Below are 18,667 nucleotides of genomic sequence, written 5' to 3' on the forward strand. Positions count from 1 at the left end.
TCTATGATTCTATTAAACCAGACTGTACCAGGCTGAGGAGGTGTCAGAGCAGAGGAAGAAAGTGGCAGCGGGGGCTGCTGCCTTCTCCCAGTGGACAAATGTCCCAGCCCAGCGCCAGCTCAGTTCATCCCAGGCCTGTGGCCCCACACGCGAGTGGGCAGCCCCCTAGCAAAAGGGGACCCATGGCCTCTCGGCCGCCGTTCTTCCACCCGCCGCTCTGCCGTCGGGTGCCGCCTTGTGGCAGCCGCGGGCTGGGAAGGAGGGAGGCGGCGGGGCGGGCCAGAGAGGAGCGTAGTTTCACTTTCTATCCCCGCTCTTTTCGCAGCGGGAAATGAAAACTAAACGGCAGAGCGGGCGCTGCTGCCCTCTGACGTGGCCAGCGGGAAATGCGGCAGCACCGCCCCGGCCGCCGCTTCTGGTCGGCAGACTGAGGTGCTGCTCTGCGCCGCAGGTGCGGGGAGAGCTGGGCTGGGAGTCCTCCGGGACCCGTCAGCGGGTGCCGTGTGAACGTGAGCCCGCGGAGGGTCGAAGCTGCTGCTGGTCCTGCGGGAACGAGTAAGAAGCCCTTTCTGCCGGTTTGTCAGGTAGGAGAAGCCAGAGCCACAAGTGTGCCAGGAGAAAAGAAAAAAGGAGAGGTGGAGGGGGGGAAAGGAAGTAAAGAAACGCGTAGTTTGACAGCAAAGTGCGAAGTCTCGTTTCAGTCGTTTCCCAGATAAATGTGGAGGTGCCGGGTTCGAGTCCCCGTGGCTGCCCTTTAAGGAGCAGCTTGGGGCTGCTGCCTTGTTTCCAGGGTCCCACAGGGCACCTCCTGCCCCAGTGCCATCCCCCTGGCCGCCTGCTCCCCAAATACCCGTGAGGGGAAAGGAGCAGAGGTGTCAAGGGCTAGAGATACTTGTTCTCCTCAGGCAGAGGGGAGCTTTGGAGTTTGTGGGTACAGGGGTGTGAAGGAACCATTGGGGGTTTGTGGGTAAGGGGATGTGAAGGAACCATTGGGGGATTGTCGTGAGGGGCTGGTGTTCAGGGAGGGCAGACAGGCCATGATGAAAGGGAGGACGCAGGGCTGGCTGAGGGAAGGTGAGCTGACGACGGGGTGAAGGGCACGCGGAAGGTGCTGCTGCCCCTTTTTCTCTGCCTAATGCGAGCGTGGTCGCTTGGCTCGGCCACACCACGTGTGTTGCAGAATCATTGACTGAGTCCTACCTGACCTGTGAAGGGAACTGAGAACCGACCCCGCTCCTGCAGTGAGGGAGGAGAAATTGCGGGCAAGAGAAAGCCTGCTGCTTGATTCCTATGCTCATGCACTATTTTTTCATACAGTTATGCAGAGAAAGGAAGGTTGAGTGCAAATCTTAGGAATGCTCTATTTCTGATAGCTGAAATGAGGCAGTTCTGTGCAAGTTGTTGGGAAGTTGTGTTTGTGTCCTTGCTCCTGCCATGGGGATCCTGCTAGTAGTGTCTGGGGGAGAGTTTCATCATAGCAGAGACCGAGATCCTCCCATCTCTGTATCCCCTTGCACCTTCCTGCCCTAATATCTTTCTACGTATTTCTCAAGTCATGCACAGTTTTTAGCCCTGCGTTTGCTTTTTCATCCCACCCTTAATTTTACCTCTCCTGCCAAAACCCGTGTATTGCAAGTTCACCTCATCCCTGGTGCATCCCCAGCTGTTTTTCATCAACCTCTGCGCTGTCTGCCCCCTCCTTTCTGTCTCCTTTGGCATCCCCATGGCCTCTCTCTCTGTACGAACAAAGATGGGCTCCCAGAAACCTGAATGCATCGTGAAATCATTTCCAGGGAAAGAAGCTGTGTGAGCTCAGACTCTGTTCTGCTGAGGAAGAAATAAAATCCAATTTATTTTTTCCTGCTTAGCTGTTCTAATCACTGCATTTGGATATAAAAAGAAATATCCTTTAATCTATCCTTGGATAGATTAGATATATTTTTCCTAAATAAAACTTCTCAGCAGATTCAACGATATTTGTTGAATCTGAGTGTACGACACTTTGAGTTCAAAAGTAATCTTCAAAAGTAAAGAATCAAAAGTACAGTTGGGGAAAAGTATACTTAAAGGTAATAATTGGGAAAAAGAATCCATTTCTAGTTCCTTACCTGATAAATTATTCAGAAACTTTGATATTTAACATTATTAGGCAGCATTAACCTGAAAAATAACATGCTTTTAAAGCAAAGATTTTCTTTTTGTGCAAGGCAGAACCAGGATTTTGTCCTTATTTCCCTTTCTTGACAGTTTTTCTTCATTCTTTCAGCACCCCACCCAGCTTCGTTTTATGTACTGTTTAATGTTTGTAAAAGAATAATGTCTGAGCTTCTCATCCGTCCTCCCCCACCCCCCCCACAATGTTTCCCTGAGCTTTTTTTTTTTTATTCTGTCTCCCTATTGGAGGTGAGCTTTTAAAAAAGTTTCATTTTTGTGTAATTGCATTTGAACGTTTGTCACATTGGTTTGCTTGTGTATTGTTACTTTGCTTTAGTTTGGTGATTTTTTTTTTGAAATTAAATTTAATTTTTTATTAAAGAGCCAGTAGCTGAGACTGTCAGAATAGTGGTCCGTTCAATACTCCCTTGAAAATAAAGGCATTGTAACTGTTCTCTTGCTTAAACAGTTACTTCACCTGTGATCGCTTGAAGGAGCATAAAAAGAAACTGTATGCCATTAAAATTTATGGTCCAAAGTGTCACAGTAGAGCTGTGACTAAGGTGCTTAAAAACAATGCTGAGAGCTCAGTACAGAAAACAAGTGCTTGTCAGCTCAAAAGGCTTGAGAAGGTAAAATTTGCCCTTTTGAATACTTGGGATACTTTGGGTGATAAAGCATTACTTTTACGAAACAGAGGAGTGTTGCAACATCTACCGTTTGACAATTTTAATCGTATTATTTACCAAATCTTCTTGAAGTTCCCTGACTAGATGAAGTTGTTTCTGTGGAACTGAAGTTTTATTTATTTATTTAGCCAATAAAGGAAGATACGATGTGCAGTTGCTGTAAAGCTCCATGTCTGTTACTTTGTGAATAGCCCACAAACCTACATTACCCATGTTAATTCAAATGTAGCAAAAGCTGTTGCAGTAATCTTACTACTTTTATTGGCATTCCAGCTTTTTCATAATGAAAATATCAAATACAAAGGCAAATCCTGTGTTTCTGGGTGCTCCCTCTTTCTGATCTTTCTGTATCTTTCTGCAGTACTTCTTTGTACAATATTGTTTATGGGAAAAAGAAGTGGACGTCAAGAAAGAAGCAAGAAACTGGAGCTGGCACAAAGCGAGACCATGAAGGCAGGAGCAGATGTGCAAAATAGCAGTAAGGAAGCTGAAGAGCCAAAGGCCAAAGACCAGAGGCTGATGTCACTGTTTGGTGTGGCAGACTTAAAAAATGGTAATAATGTTTTGTCTGGTCTTCACTCTCATATTTTCTGTTTCTAATGCCTACTATTCCATTATCTGTCCTTAGGCTTCATTTTCTCTTATTCTTTACCTCTTTGCTGAGGAATATACAGACAATTCTCATTTTGTCCTGCCAAATAACCATTTGGGGTTTTCTTGGGGAAGGTGTTACATGAAGATCTCAGAGCTTTTTCTCCTTTAAAGTCCTCAAATGGGCCATTGCAGCTGAAAAGGTCTAGTTGCTGGCCCTATCTCTTTGCTGGCTCACAGCCAGCATTGCGTCTGGATTTGCTAAACCATGGACTGGGCCCTAGTTATTCTACCGCGTCACTAGATTGGACTCTCAAAAGCTATCATCAGTATTTCAGGTGTACAAACTGTTCTACCTCAGGTATAGCCCACCCTTACCACTGACTATATGCGTTTCAGAGTAGTTCTGAGATTCCTTTCCATGTCCTCTCTCCCTTTGGTGACGACTTTAGAAGAAAAACTTCTAATTTCCGACCACAATTACTTATACCTCTTTGGGTGACAGAATACGCCATCTTTTTAGATGCAGTGTGAACAGCTGTGACTTGCGTTTTCCATTTCTCTCAGACTAGTTTCTTTCTTTGAAGTCGAGATGAAGAATGCCAGAGGTGGGCTGAAAGGGAAACTTAAAGCCAGTGTAGTAGACAGCTAGCATGTGGTCCCATATGTAGCTCTTCATTCTGTTATTAGGCCTGGATGTATAAAAGGCTGAATAAAAATCCTAATACAGGCAGCCTTAGACTTCTGTTTCATGTGTGGTGGGTTTCTTTTTGTTTTATTTTGTTGTTGGGTTTTTTGTTTCATTTTCTTTAAAAAATATTTTATGTTTAGATGTGTTACGAAAGGACAGAAAATAGAGAAACTGGGAGACATCTGAGTATCATAATCGAGTATTACTTGGATTTTTCTTATCAGTTGACAAACAGAAATAAATGTTATATGCTTGGGGAACATAAGAATAGATTGAACACTTTCTCAGATCTGACCAAGATGCTGGGCCCATGCACTGAATGGCTGAATATATACAAGAGGAGTTTGCCAGTTCCAAATAATTTTCACTTTTCTTGTACGTATCTCTAGATGCTACTTCTTTTTCTGTGCCTACAGAAGCTATTGGACTGTACAACGTTGGACAGAGCTGCTGTCTGAACTCTCTGCTCCAGGTGTTCCTCATGAATATACACTTCACAGGAATACTTCGAAGGTACCACCGATTTGAATTACCTGAGATACTTACACTGTTACTCTGTTGTCTCCACTCATTTTTTTTTTTTTTTTAATATGGGATGTACATTTGAAGGCTTGGATCAGCAAGGTGCTTTCAGCTCACTCAGCAAGGTCTCCACCTTGTTGTGTTTGTCACATACAGACTAGTGCATGCAGAGGTAGGAGTTTCAGCCTTCTGACTTGTTACTCATCTCTGATTCATGTGCCGTTTGCACAACAGAAAGCTGTAGTCCTGAACTGAGTCTTTATAAGTTGAGTTTCTCTTTGTCCATAACAGGACATGATTTTATTCCAGGTATCCTCACAGGTTGTTATAGCTAAAGGATCTATCATGTGTAACAATATCCACTATTAATTATGTAATCATAAACATGTGATCCGTAGCCTCTGGTGCCTGATTGTCCTGGGTAGCACCTGACAGAGAAGAGCAAGTGTTGTGGCAGATGGCAAATACATCGTGTTACTTGGGTTTGCATGGCTGTGCTCTCTGCTTGTTTGTGAAGAGGACTTGAGCATTTGTCTCCCTACCAACCAAACGAATAACTGGTTTGATTTGCTTTCAGTTTACTCAGTGTACTGCAGCTTTAATCATCTAAGTGGATTGTTCCTGTTCAGTCCTGCTTTCTCCAAATTTCTAATGCACTCACCAGCGTGCAGAGGGGGAAGAAGAAAAGTTACAGGCATGCAGAGATAAGGATTGTCATAAATGGGCAAAGCTAAATAAAGTAGACAAGTAGGTTACCATTGTTATTTGAAGAAAGATTTAGAAAAAACATGCAGACTGCGATAAATTTAGGGAGCGTAATGAGCTTTCCAGTTGGCATATAGTTGAAATACAAGCATTATGATGATATATATGACCATGACATTTTGAGAATGAAGGCATGAACAGGTGGGAGGCAAGAACAGCTCTGAAACTGGCTGTAACTAATGTTGTTTCTAGAGCCCAGAAAGCACTACAGGTCCTGCTCAATTTGCCCCTTATTCAGGAGCAGACCAATAAAATGGTGGCTTTTTGCTTTAGAACTGTCAGCTTGCATTGTGGGATGAGCTAGTGCAGGTGTCTCCCTTCCCTTTTTCCTTTTTTTGCTGAAAACATGTCCATTCTCGTTCTTCTCTTTATAGGATCATGATTCCACGACATGCTGCGCAGATGAGGAGGAATGTGCCATACCAAATGCTCTTGCTGTTGAAGGAGATGCAGCGTGGCAAGCGGAAAGCTGTTTTTCCCACAGCCTTCGCTCACTGTCTTTCAGCATACAGAGTGAAACGTAAGCAGTGCTTTCTCATGCCCACCTCTGTCTACAGACGAGGGGTGTTAATTATCAGGTACTAACAAGTAGTGCAGACTGACATCTCATTCAGAGATTCAGGAATGTGAGGAGTGCTGTAGTGCTCTTTATAGCTGCAGTCCAGTTGTGACTGAGATACTGTATCTTATTTGTGAAGAAAGGGAAAAAAAGCCCCTGATGGATATGCTTGCTGATGTCCAAAGGCTGGGAAGACTATCAGACTGCTGGAAGGTTCAGCTACTCACCCTGGCCAAAGGGAAGGGGCTGTGCAGGGCAGGAAGGACAGCTTATAGCTTCGTTTATGTTCTATACTGGCATAATAATAGTGAAATACCTGCTATTTCTTATTAGAAGGAAGGGATTGTGTGGAAAGGATACTGTGTTCACCCAGATCCCCAAGGACAGAAACCATACACTTCCTGTTCTTTGTTATAAGGGCAGATAAAAGAATTTGCTGGCTTAACCTCCCATCTGACCAGGGTCCTAAAGGACAGAGATTGTTAAATGTGTGGGTGACTGATGACAACAGGATGCTGAGGGTCTGTTTGTGTACAGTTACACATGGTATATCCAAATATCCTGATCTTTGTCATATAAAAACCAAAACAGGACAGCACTGAAAGGGACAGATAGTAGCCAGCTCAGATTTATAGTAAGGAAGAAAATGAGATAACCTGAATATTTCTGTTTGGATAATTTTCCCCCCTGAGACTAAATGGCTCTGCATTCTACCTTCTCTCTTCCAGTTAAAGAGAGATGCCTAAATAGAGTTTGTAAAACTTGACAGTTTCCTACCCTGTCCTTCTGCTTTACAATTCAGATGTTGTTCATAAAGTCCTATATTGAGCAAATGATGCTTTACCTGGATTGCAAATGTGCTATTAGATATGAGGAAAGGTATTGTTTTTGAGATTCATTTAGTCAGGGATGTCTGTAATTTTACTAGAACCCAGCTGAAGTCAGTACCTGTGGACTTGCAAGGATGTTGAAAGCACTTCCACACAGGACGTCGGGTTGTTCCACAAAATTTGTTTCACCTATGATCAAGCATAGAGGTAGTCCAGAAATACCAAGACTTTGCTAAACTATGTATAGTTTTTCCCCAGTTCCTGAATCTTCGGTTCGTCGTGGGCTGAGAACATCAGTTCTTTGCATTCAATATGTGGATTTCTTTCTGCCCCACAAGGTCAACCTTAAAGCAATTTTCTGCTGAGCCATTCTAAGCAAGCTCTGCATTGAGCTGTATCTTCTTAATATGCCAGTTTAACCAGATTGGAAAGCCAAAGCATGATGTTACAACATCATCCTTAGCTACCTGTGCTGAAACTGTGTGCTTTTTCCCTGGGTTATCATGAAGGGGTTGTAGATGAGACATATGGATAAGCCTCCCTATCATTTTTATCTTGCCACTCAGGAGTGTTGTAGTCTTAGTGAGGGGATGGGAGAGACACGTCTGTGGAGTAGTGAAGGTGGAAAAGAGAACAGAATTTTCACTCTGTTGTTTATTAGAAGAACTCTGAGACATCTGAGCCCTATCCTCTGGTAAGTATTGGATATACTTCTGGGCCTGTGTCTGGTGACAAGGAGATGACTTTTGGACTGGACTGTATAATGGGGCATTCAAGCTCTCCCATCTTTTCTCACTGCCTGCTCAGGTCACGTGGAGACATTGAGAGACTGCAACTTGTCACCAGCCTAAGCTCTGTCCCTGGCAGGGAACGGCGAGGGAACAAGAGATAGATCTAACAGGGGACAGTAAATCTTCCTTTGCCATCTGTGGGAAATTTGTGCTTGGTGGTGTTCATAATACTGATTGAAGTTGTGTTTTTTGTTTATCCAGTGTTCGTGCAGCATGATGCTGCCCAGCTCTTTCTGACTCTTTGGAACGTGATAAAGATGCAGATGGGAAAGCCAGAGCTGGTAAGGATGATCACTGAAATGGACACCGGGTCCTTTGGCCCTTGTCATGCGTGGTTTCCTCTGCTTCTTGAAGAAGAATCCCATTCACTGACATTTGTCTTAAATAAAATTCTTAAAATTATCACCTCTTTGGATCTTTTCTTGCATCTTTCAAGTGGGAGAGGGAATCTTGATTTCATAGGCTTCAACATTTTGAATCACAGTTAACTTTCATTCATCCTACTTTTAGGGCATGCCAGGGTCTCCATTGTAGTGGGAGAACTGATTAATAACAAGAAGATTGATCTTTTTGCAAGACTGAATTTAGTTACCTTGCATTTCTTTTTATCCCAAATTTCCGTAAGCATTTTTTGGCATGTCTTGAGACAGCTCCTCCTGTCTTTGAAGTCAGCCATTTACATTTCACTATAATTACTCACTGTTAGCGTGTTTATATATGTGACAGTTCCTCCCTGGGAAACTGTGTAAAGTAAGAGAAAAGTGACTCTTCCTCAACCAACTGTCATAGTTTTATTCATACAGCAGACAGTCTCCTGTTGCAGTTCCAAACAAATTCTGCATCAAAGCAGATGTTTAACTGTCTGATCTTGTTGTAGGCTCTGTCTTTCCCCTGTGCTAGAGGATGAGGGGAGGGAGTTTTTCTCCTTTAAATGCTGGGAAGTGCCCTGTCCATGTAAGTCAATGTCAGATCTGGGTTCAAGCCTTAAAGCAGTAACACTGCATGAAATAACGTGTACGTATGAGCTTTCTCACTCACAGAAGGAAATAGTTCAGCTGTGTTCTTCATAAAGCTTGTTTTGGTCTTTTTATACCCCTCCAGGTTGAAGAGCTGAGTGATTTGTACACTATCTCTGTACAGGAGCACCTGGCCTGTCAGAAATGCTCTCTTGAAACAAAGAGGAACAGCAGCATGTTAACCCTTCCACTCCCAGTACTGGATTCCAATTCTCACAAGCTGAAGACTCTGGTAAGTTCAGTGGCAGCTCTGTTTCCTTAGGAAGAAGATTCCCCTCTGTTGCTGTAGGATCCTTCTCCTTGCAGCACTGGTGTCTCTTGGGACTCGTCTACAATCTCTGCAAGAATCTCTGCTGGGCCTCTGGGGCTTTGAGATGATATTTTCTCATTCATGTTTCTTCTTTGTTTTGAGAGGTTCTAAATTTCTCAAAAAAATTGTTTGATTTAGGGGATGGAAAATAAAGTCCTTGAATTGCTTTTCTAAAAAGAGTGTTGACTAAATACTCTGGAAGACTCAAAGACTCATACTACACAGTGATGTGTACCTGTGAGGTCTTAGATACCACAGTAAGGTGTCCTAGATAACTTGTAATCCCTGGCCAGGCACACTACGTTTGCCCAGTGCATTGTTCTCTTACTGATAAATCAGTACTACTGTTTGATATCCAGATACAGCAGTAGGTGCTGCCACAAATAGACAGTGGATTTTTCAGGTGACAGTGGACCATTGGACTGTGTTTATTCTCCAGCCACTTTATACTGTTTCAGCCTAAAGGAACCTCTTTCAAAACCTCCAAGGCTTTGAAGCAGGTATCAACACATCAACATCCTTTTTGTGGAAATGTGGTACCCTATTTTTTTCAACTAATCACAGCAGTGGCTAGGAAAAATGGGGCACCTTTTTTAGGCTGCTAGGCAGTCTTTTGTCCTTTGAACAAAATATGCCTTCTGTAGCCTTTCTGTTTGCTTGTACCCTGTGAAACAAACTAGAAGTAGAAATCCAGCTTGGAAGGAATTCAGTTGAAAGAAATCTCTTCTGTCTTCTTAGGAGGACTGTCTGCAGTACTTCTTCCATCCAGAAGAGTTGACTGATCACAACATGTGTTTCTGTGAACAGTGTGGAAGGAAAACACCTTTTCTGCAGGTAATCAGAGAATTATTTTTCCATATGTCTCTTATGCCCAGAACTCCCTTCAGGACTGGGAAGGGTGGGGAAAGGACTCAACCATATCAGTTTAAGAGGAGATCAACAACTCGAAGTCTTGCCAGCACAGCAATGTCAGCTAGGTATAAACCACATGCATCTTTCCTTTTAGGAAGTTCTCTGCTGTAAATGTAGCTCTAGCAAGAAAATAATGGGTTTTAATGTAAGTCACCAAGAGATGTAGCATTTCTGTACCAGCAGAAAAGCTTCTGTTGGCTGATGTTTTGTTTCCACTGTGGGGCTTTACACTGCTGTGTAGCTTCAGGGACAGACAAGAATATGTTACTGGAGCTGTGCATACACATAAAAATAGGCTACTGTAGGGTGATTTCCTTTCTTCCCTGCTCTCCACTGGGCTCCCAGTTTTCACAGTGTTGGTCTCTGCCAGCCAATGAATTAGGTGTTTCATGAAGAGGCAAGTGCATTGAAGAGAGATATGTGAGGGGAACTGCCTCAGCTCAAGGCTTGGAGGGGAGTTTCCACATCATTTTCACCACTGGACCGCCTCTGAGGCCACAATGTGTCTTGGTGGCAGTCATGGCAGCCGCAGTAATATCAACACAGGCAGTGCTGGAAGGAGTGAGCTGTCAGCTTGGTGTCCTCTAGGGAGCTCTAGTGGCCACACGTTGCAAGTTGGCTTGCCTCTCCTCACCAATGTAGTGCTACCTACCTAGGGTTAAGAAAGCAGATGAGAAATGAAGCAACCCATGAGACACCCAAGGCTGGGTGCTGATCACGCTGAAGTTGAGGAACTTGGTTGTCACAGCTGCATTACGTGTGTGTGTGTCTTGTGTGCAGATGAGCTATAGAGGTTTGGCATCTGCTGTCTGGTGGAACTGGCAGTCCTTCACTGCAGCACTGACTGCTCTCCATGCTACATTCATTGGATAGAAATAGCTGTTCCCACCCCATCTCCTCAGGGTTTGTTCCTTAGTTTTCAATTGCATTATTGATTGCTTTACAGAGCTTGAAGCTAGTCCACCTGCCAAAGACTCTGACCATACACCTAAAGCGCTTCTGCTTCGAAAAATCAGCCTACATTCACAAGCTTAGTCACTATCTGCCGTTCCCACAAGACCTTGATTTCAGTGCAGTCTTGACAGAAGATCAGTGCCAAGCAGATGACAATGAAAAGGTGGGATACTCTTAATGCCCTGTTTAAAAAGGGCAGATTTTTTTCTCCCCGCTGCTCAAGTCTCCTAAAAACTTCAAGGGATCACACCAGTACTTGCCTTGGTTCAAAGCACCTCTCTTAAAAAAGTGTGTCTTGGGCTTTACCTGCGCCTGGTGTTTGTCTCACATCCCATGGTTTTAACTGGTTCAGGCATTATTCAACTTTCTGTGCTCAGATTAAAACACCAAAGGCACCATAACCGGAGCTTTTTGCCTTAAAGACAAAACTCAGGCTTTACAAAAAAAGAAACCAAATATTTTTTTTTTTTTTTTCTCGGAGAGTCTTTAGCATAATTTTCTCTTGCATTTCTAAATATACTAAAGAAAAGATAAAAACACAGTTCCAGACATCGTAAATAGTGTCTTAGAGGCAACTTCTGTCCTGTGGTTCAGCCTCCAGGGTAAAAGGGCCCTCAATGAGCATCAGACCCATGGTTTCAGAGGTCACTCCTGGCAGGTTCCCATGCAGTGCTGTTTGCCACAGAGGGAGGCAAGGGGGTGGCAACTTTGCCAAGCAGCTGAGAGTGATCTGCTACACTGGGGATCTGTTCCCCTTACTGAAAAATAAGGGAAAGTGAGGCAACAGCAAAGCCTTGCTGATGCAGTGTTGGCTGGAGTGTAACCCCTTTGCTGTCCTGCTGCCTCTTTCACATTTCTGTGATTTCCAGGGAGGCTGCCAGCCCATAGCTGGCAGGCAAAATTCTGAGGGTAAGAGTGAAAAAGGCAGGAGGATCCTCAAGGCCAATCTAATCTTTCTCGTTTCTCCTCATGAAATGCACATTCTTGCTGTCCTGGTTGCTGCATCTCTTTAGCCAATGGTGTATGAGAATTGCTGCACTGAAAGTTACTCTTTGTGGCTCTTTGCAGGCTGCCTGGCAGTATGAGCTTTTTGCTGTTGTTGCTCATTCAGGATCAACTAGTTATGGACACTACTGTGCCTATATTCGAAGTCTCACAGAATGTAAATGGTATTGCTTCAACGATTCCGAGGTGTGCCAGGTGAGGAGACAAGTCTACATTTCTTTTGCAGCTTTCTGGACACTCCTCCAGATCTCATTCAGTCTGACTGACTGGTGATTAAAGAGAACCAGGAAAGAAAACTGAAGCTGCAGAGCTTTGTGCGCCTCATTCCTTTGCTGCAGCGTAATCTGAGCTGAGGGCAAAGCGGCTCTAGCTTCTGTACCAAACAAGGCCTCAGTTCTGGTTTGCAATTTACAGAAGCCATTCACTGTATACCCTGCTTTATGTACTCTGGATCTGTTTAATGTATGTATTCAGAAGAGACAAAGGAACTTCAAGTTCCTTGAAGGCCAAAAGGTGTTTCAATACTTAAAAGGGGCCTATAAGAAAGATGGGGACAGACTTTTTAGCAGGGCCTGGTGCAATAGGACAAGGGGTAATGGTTTTACACTAAAGGAGGGGAGATTCAGGCTGGATATTCGGAAGAATTTTTTTACAGTGAGGGTGGTAAAACACTGGCCCAGGTTGCCCAAAGAGGTGGTAGATGCCCCATCCCTGGAGACATTCAAGGCCGGGCTGGACGGGGCTCTGAGCAACCTGATCTAGTTGAAGATGTCCCTGCTCATGGCAGGGGGTTGGACTAGATGACCTTTGAAGGTCCCTTCCAACCCAAACTATTCTATGATTCTGTGAACTGTTTTTCCTCAAAGGATAAAAGCAATAAATTGATTTATTAGAAGGCTTTTAGTTCCTGGAAGTACCACTTACACCACTCTTACAAGAATTGCTGTGCTGGCATCACAATGCCGTCCCTCTCTTAAGAGATTTTACCACCCTCCCCTGGTACATTTTTCTTCTGTAGGTATCGTGGGATGATGTTAAGTGCACCTACGGACATTCCAACCTCTACTGGTAAGCAAACACATCTTTGTTTTTACCTAATGCTATTATGGGGTTTGGAATGAGGGTAGCAAAGAGAGGAAAGACAAATGCTTTGAACTGCATCTCTCCTGGGATGTACAGGGCATGCAGGATAGTAGAAGAGACATCCTTGTATTTTCTGGTTACTCTGGTGTGACTGTATGTGACTATACCGGGAGCCTGTAGGGTTACTGAGTAGTTACGAATGGGGCTGCAGAAGTGGTCTTGTTGCTTCTGATTGGCACTTGGACTCTGTATCCTGACTGAAGTTAGATACGTCAGTCAAGATTCGTCCATGCCTTTTGTTTTGACGCAACATAAGAAAATGAGCCATGGAGAGAGATAATGCCTCCTGCATTATCTCTCCAGCTGTAGCTGTAGTGCTGCCAGGGGGTCAGCTTTATATGCTCCCTCAGGAACACTGCAGGGGACCAGTTCAGTCAACGTAAACCTCAAAAATCTGAGCAGAAAACCTGGGAGATTACTCGCAACCTAACTCTTAAAAACATGCATCTTGTTTTGCTTTTTCTTTGCTTCCACAGGGCAGAAACGGCTTACCTCTTGATTTACATGAAAAAACAACTTCAGTAGCCTTATCCAGGAGTATCAGAATGTCAGGGAGCTGTGTATTGTCCATGGAGCTCAGCACCTCTGGGACAGTGTGGACATGTACAAATGCTCCACAAGAATTGCATCCTGCACTCAGTTGACCTCTGCCTTCGCATTTATGTATGGAAAAAAGTGCAGGAGAGACTCAGCTATAGAAAGGGTCTAAGAACTGTTGCACCTAGAAACTTTTTCTTTCATATATGTTTGATATTTATGTGATTCTATGTTGTCATTTCCTCTCGCAAGACAGTAAAATTATTATTTGTCTCTGCCAACTTAATGGTTTCTTTAATGCTGATGTGTAGGTTCCAGTACAGGGGAAGTGTTTGGCCTGGAAGTCTGCGTGGTGTTCCAGGGAGGCACGTGGTATGGCTGGGGAGCTGTGATAGCCATACCTAGCCAGGAAGATCATAAGAGTTTGAGACTTACTCTGCCCTTTTGGTGCCATGCTAAATGCTGACAAGCTTGACAGGGAAGTCTAAAATTTTTGAGAAACAGCTAGAATAAGGACAAAATCCTTATGGCACATGCACCAGTGATGTTTTATCCTTAAAGCCTTCCTGAAAACAAATCACTGCAGAGGCTGAGATATGTTGGAAAGTTGGTGTCAGCATAAAGAGGTGTTTTAAATCAGGAGCTATTGTAGTATTTCTGATTTTCAATATGAGTTTGTATGTATTTATGCAGATGATTATTGTTTTAGCATGCTTATCAGGCACCTAATGTGTTTTCTTTCCTGTATAGAGGGGAATATTCAGAACAACAGAGATTCTGACACTAGCTAGTGATTGTGCACAATACACTCCAGACGCTGTGATAAGAGAAGTGAGATACCTTGATGTGCTTCAACTTCTGGTATTTTCCTTCAGTACTCTTCAGCTGGTTACCAGCTGGCATTGTCTTGCGCTCTCCCTCCTTCTCTGCCCACGAAGTGGAAATGTCCCTCAAGCAGAAAGTGTTCTGGAGAGAACAATTTTATAAAGGCAGTGAGTTATTTTTAATTCTCCTGTTGAGTCCTGTCACTCTGTGCTGTTGGTTTGGCCTCTGCTCCCATGGCAAGACCACACAACTGGAGAGAAAATGTAGAGAGAGCTGAAAAGGAAGGTTGGTAATGTGTGGTTATCAGAAGAAGAGGGTTGTAAAAGCCCATCACAAGACTCAGCTGTGAGGGAACTTAAAAACTTTGGTTGTGATGATTTTTAAAGCACTGATTGCTTAAAGTCTTGGCATACCACAGTTTGTGAAAGGATCAGTGATTCCAGTAGTTTGAGATCTAGAAGTATCTTCTAGCCTAGCTTGTTCTTTGACTGTATCTTTAGAAGGGTGCTATTTTTGTGGGACTGAGAATGTGTTAAAATTACTAATTTAGTTATAATAGAAGATATATATAACCAAATTTTACTTTGATAATGAAGATGAAGTTCCTAAATCATGTCTGTTATTGTTGTTACATGGAAGGTGAATTGAGAGAAGTTGAAGTATAGCTGTGAAATTACATTTTTACGAGCTGGCAGGTATTTATTTCACCATACCAGCAAGGTCCATTATTCCATTCAACTCTTGTATTTGTACTGTTCACTCTGTGTTAAAATATCCCAGTGCATTGTTTGTCAGCAGGATGAGGAGTTTTCGGCCTATTCACCTCAGGAATGTGTTACGTTCTTGCTAAAACACCTTGCAATGGGTGAGTAAGAAAGTTTCTGTCTGCTTTATCCAGCACTTTGCATATGTGAAGTAGTTGCAAGATGGTGCACTTGCAGAAACTGAGAAGTTAATGGGTTAAGAGACTGGCATGTCTAATTTTATATAACCCTAAATTTAAAAACAAGCTATGCTTATGAAAAGTGCCTCAAAGGGGTCACAACCTTCCAAGTATAACATTCATCAATAAAGCAATTGCTGAAATACAGTAAGAATCTTTTCAGTCAGTATCTCAATGAAAAATAATTATTTTTTTTTGTTCTTTGAGTTAAATAGTATGGAATAAATCCCCTAGAAAATAAGCTTTGTGGTTTGTTCTCTGTCTGTTTTTCCTAAACGGCATAAATTGTCCATTAAGGGCCACTCGATTCCTGGTGGTGGTGATGAGCTTGCCTGACCTCTACTGACAGCACAATTCGATTACTGAGCGTTTCTCTGAGCACGGTGTTGCCTTGTGTGCTGTAAATCAGGAGCGGTCAGGTCCCAAACATGATGTAGCCATAAAGTGTGCACAAAACATACACCTTTAGTACTGGAAGCTCCAGTGAGTTATTTCTAACAATTAGGGCTCCCTGGGGCCATTTTCAGTATTAGCTGCTGGAACACCTCAGGGAGAACTGGGATGCTGTAAGAGAAAACACGTCATATGTCATTTTTCCACAACAACTAGCTTTCTAAATGTTCAGAGAGCCTATGGCTGGTGAGGACAGAGGGATTTGGCAGCTCACAGCAGTGCTGCCTCCATCCTGAGCCATCCACCCTCTGCCCAAAGCACACACTGCTCCCAGAGCAGAAGTGGGAAAATGAGGGTTGTACCCACTGCAGTGCCACCTGAGTATACAACCTGGCTTAACAAACACTGAGACTGATTTCTGATTTTCTATAGAAGGATATAACACAAGGTGTCCAAAGGCCTAAAGTCTCTGAGGTCCAGAGAGCTGAAGTATTATATGTTTCAATCATCATAAGCACTGAATTTAACTCCTTAATGAAAATAAGAACCAAGAATGATCCTTGGCCCTATGAAAAATTGCTACACATTGGAGGTGTGTGGTAGGAAAAATACAACATCTGCTTTTGAAGAACAAGGATTGTACAATAAAAAAAATCATGGCCCTCCTTTTCCACCCCTAAGTCTGCAGGGCAACACAGTGGGGAATGCAGGTGGGAGGCTCCAGGCCACATGCACAGAGGTTCTACCCTCAGCAGAAGTATTTGGGCTAAAGATAATGCTTGTGTTTAGCTCCAACAGCTGAGGAAATGAGGTTAAACCTTCCCAGGACACTTTGCCCTCAACCTGGAGACACAAGGGGTTTATTGTCAAGTTTGCTGTCGTGTGAAAGCTGATGTTGCTTCCAGATCCAGATGGGCCATGGGAGGGAGGAGTGGGAAGGTGGGCAACCTGCACGGTGTATAGATTTAAACACTCCCCGACTTGAGCTGCTGCTGCAAGAAGTCACCTTGGCTGCCTCGGCCTCTGCAGCAAAGTTCAGTTGTACACTGGATAAATTGCCCAGGGACAACTTTTAGCTAAGTGCGTGGGATTCAGTGCTGAGGTATTGGTATTCTCCGCCCTGCAGTTATAACGTGGAGTTCCCCTCACCCAGGGTCTGACTACAGAAAAGCAGCACCAGGATCTCTCCCTGAAGTCACAGCACTGCTGCAGGGTTGGGATTAATTCCATGTGTTTGAGCCACTTAGTGAAGCCTAGCTTGGGTAGCAAGAGCTTTGGAAAAGCGCATAAAGCCAAGAATACATATGTGGAGAGATTACTGTAGGTCCTGGTAACTCTCCCTTTCCTTTTTTTTGTTTATTTTGGGATTACCATGTCTTAGGGAAGGAGTCTCTGAGATACGAATAGAGCAGTAGCAAAATGTACCAGTTTTCTGCTTCATCTCCAGCAGACTTAAATTCTCGGATTCAGATATTCCCTGTCTTCAAGAAACACATAGAAAAACAGAAGGAAAAAAAAAAGAAAAAAGCAACATATATAAAAAGATATATAAAAAAATATATATCACACATACATACACTCTAAAACTTCACTGTGTTGTAAATCCCCAGATGATATAAGAAAGTAAAAGAGAAATAGTTCTTTAATACTTCTGGTATCGTTTAAATTTGCAGGAGTCACTTATTAACTAGTTATCATTGGTATTTACACAAAAACGCTACATGCAAGTTCTATGCTTAAAAAAGATCTTCATAAAAGGACCCATCCTAATACAGATTGAAAAACGTGGGTTGATAAGACAGGAGTTACTCTAAACTACAAAGAAATGTGTAAATCATATTAGGACTTAGCATTGCTAGTAATTTTAATAATAATGGCTTTACTAGTAATTTTGTGGAACACAATCAGCCATTGTTTCTCATAGATTCCAATAATGAATTCTATGATAATATTCCTGCAGGGGAACTTTGGCAGTTTCAAGTCATCGAAGGCATCTTCTTTCAACAGGTGTAACCTTTGCTAAGCAGATTGTCTCATTGGCAGTCGCTGCCTTTTTTTCCCCGCCCTGGGGACAGCTTTGGTTTTTGCCTTCCTGGAAGCCAATGCTGGGCCTTTATTCACCCTTTGCTGGCCCTTCACTGGCCCCGGGCATTTCCTACAGCACTGCCTTTCCAGAAGCTTTGTCTTACTGGTCTCATCTCCTTAAAGCCAAGCTCTGGTCCTACCCTGGCTGAGGCCAAACTTCTCCCAGGGACATTTTGGTGATGTCAGGCTGGGTCCGGCTTCACCAATAATATCCATGCTGATACTTCTGATGACACAGCTTGGGCTTGAAGCTGTGAGCAGGGGGCAGCACTTTCCTAACAAGTGCAAACAGAAAGCTCAAACAACCTTTCTAAGGTATTTTGTGAAGCAATTAGTTTTTCAAAAAGAGAGCTGTTTAGCTCTGACTCTGTGCTGTTCCCCACGTGGCTGGATTATATTTTAGCAGCTTCAAGCTGGCAGGCTCAGCGCTGTTTGCACCTGCCTGTGGAAATGTGCCCAGGAGTCACCAACAAACATTTCTGGCGTATATGAAGTAAAAAAACAATGGAATAGAAATGCTTCTGAGCTAAAGCTACGTGAATTAAAGAAAAAAATAATGAGTGGCTGTGAAAAACTGAACAAGGACTTAAAAATAAAGGCAAAGTGGACAAAGGACCTTCACACAGGCTTAAGAAAGGGTCCGTTGAGCTAATGGCTGTTTTCCTAAAATAGATTAATGGTTGGAATTTCAGCAGCTAGTGGGATGCAGTTTGATTCAGTGTGAAAACGTGCTTTGTTGCACAAGGGATGGGGGAGCAGTGAGAGGCATAACCCTCTCCAAGTCTGCCTTTTTGGTGGGCAGAGCGTAGGTCGAGGAACCAGGAGAGTCTCTCTCATTAGGGAGGTGGCTACAAATCACCAAGAGACAGGGGACATGACAGCTGTACTGGCAAGCCAGCCTGTTGTTAATCTACATCATTTTCTTAATGAGCTGGAGTGAATTTCTTCCCAT

The 18,667-nt window shown here is 43.4% G+C and overlaps 1 protein-coding gene across 5 annotated transcripts; it reads left to right on the top strand.

Moving 5' to 3' along the window:
- The first annotated feature begins 333 nt into the window (after positions 1-333).
- USP18 (ubiquitin specific peptidase 18) lies at positions 334-15,544 on the top strand. Of its 5 annotated transcripts, none has more exons than XM_071817850.1 (11): positions 339-584; positions 3,205-3,396; positions 4,515-4,638; positions 5,787-5,932; positions 7,794-7,873; positions 8,694-8,840; positions 9,657-9,752; positions 10,777-10,947; positions 11,853-11,984; positions 12,808-12,857; positions 13,409-15,541. In XM_071817850.1, exons 2-11 carry the CDS (start codon positions 3,228-3,230, stop codon positions 13,455-13,457), a joined length of 1,164 nt encoding a protein of 387 aa, XP_071673951.1. In that variant the 5' UTR covers positions 339-584; positions 3,205-3,227; the 3' UTR covers positions 13,458-15,541. The 5 variants fall into 5 exon arrangements, with proteins under 5 accessions (XP_071673955.1, XP_071673951.1, XP_065701314.2 ...); XM_065845242.2 differs by having other exon boundaries at positions 341-584; positions 4,542-4,638; positions 13,409-15,540; XM_071817861.1 differs by having other exon boundaries at positions 438-555; positions 13,409-15,542.
- Positions 15,545-18,667: the final 3,123 nt, after the last annotated feature.

This window comes from Patagioenas fasciata, chromosome 1 (genome assembly GCF_037038585.1).
Source record: "Patagioenas fasciata isolate bPatFas1 chromosome 1, bPatFas1.hap1, whole genome shotgun sequence".
In the NCBI taxonomy this organism is placed as follows: Eukaryota; Metazoa; Chordata; class Aves; order Columbiformes; family Columbidae; genus Patagioenas; species Patagioenas fasciata.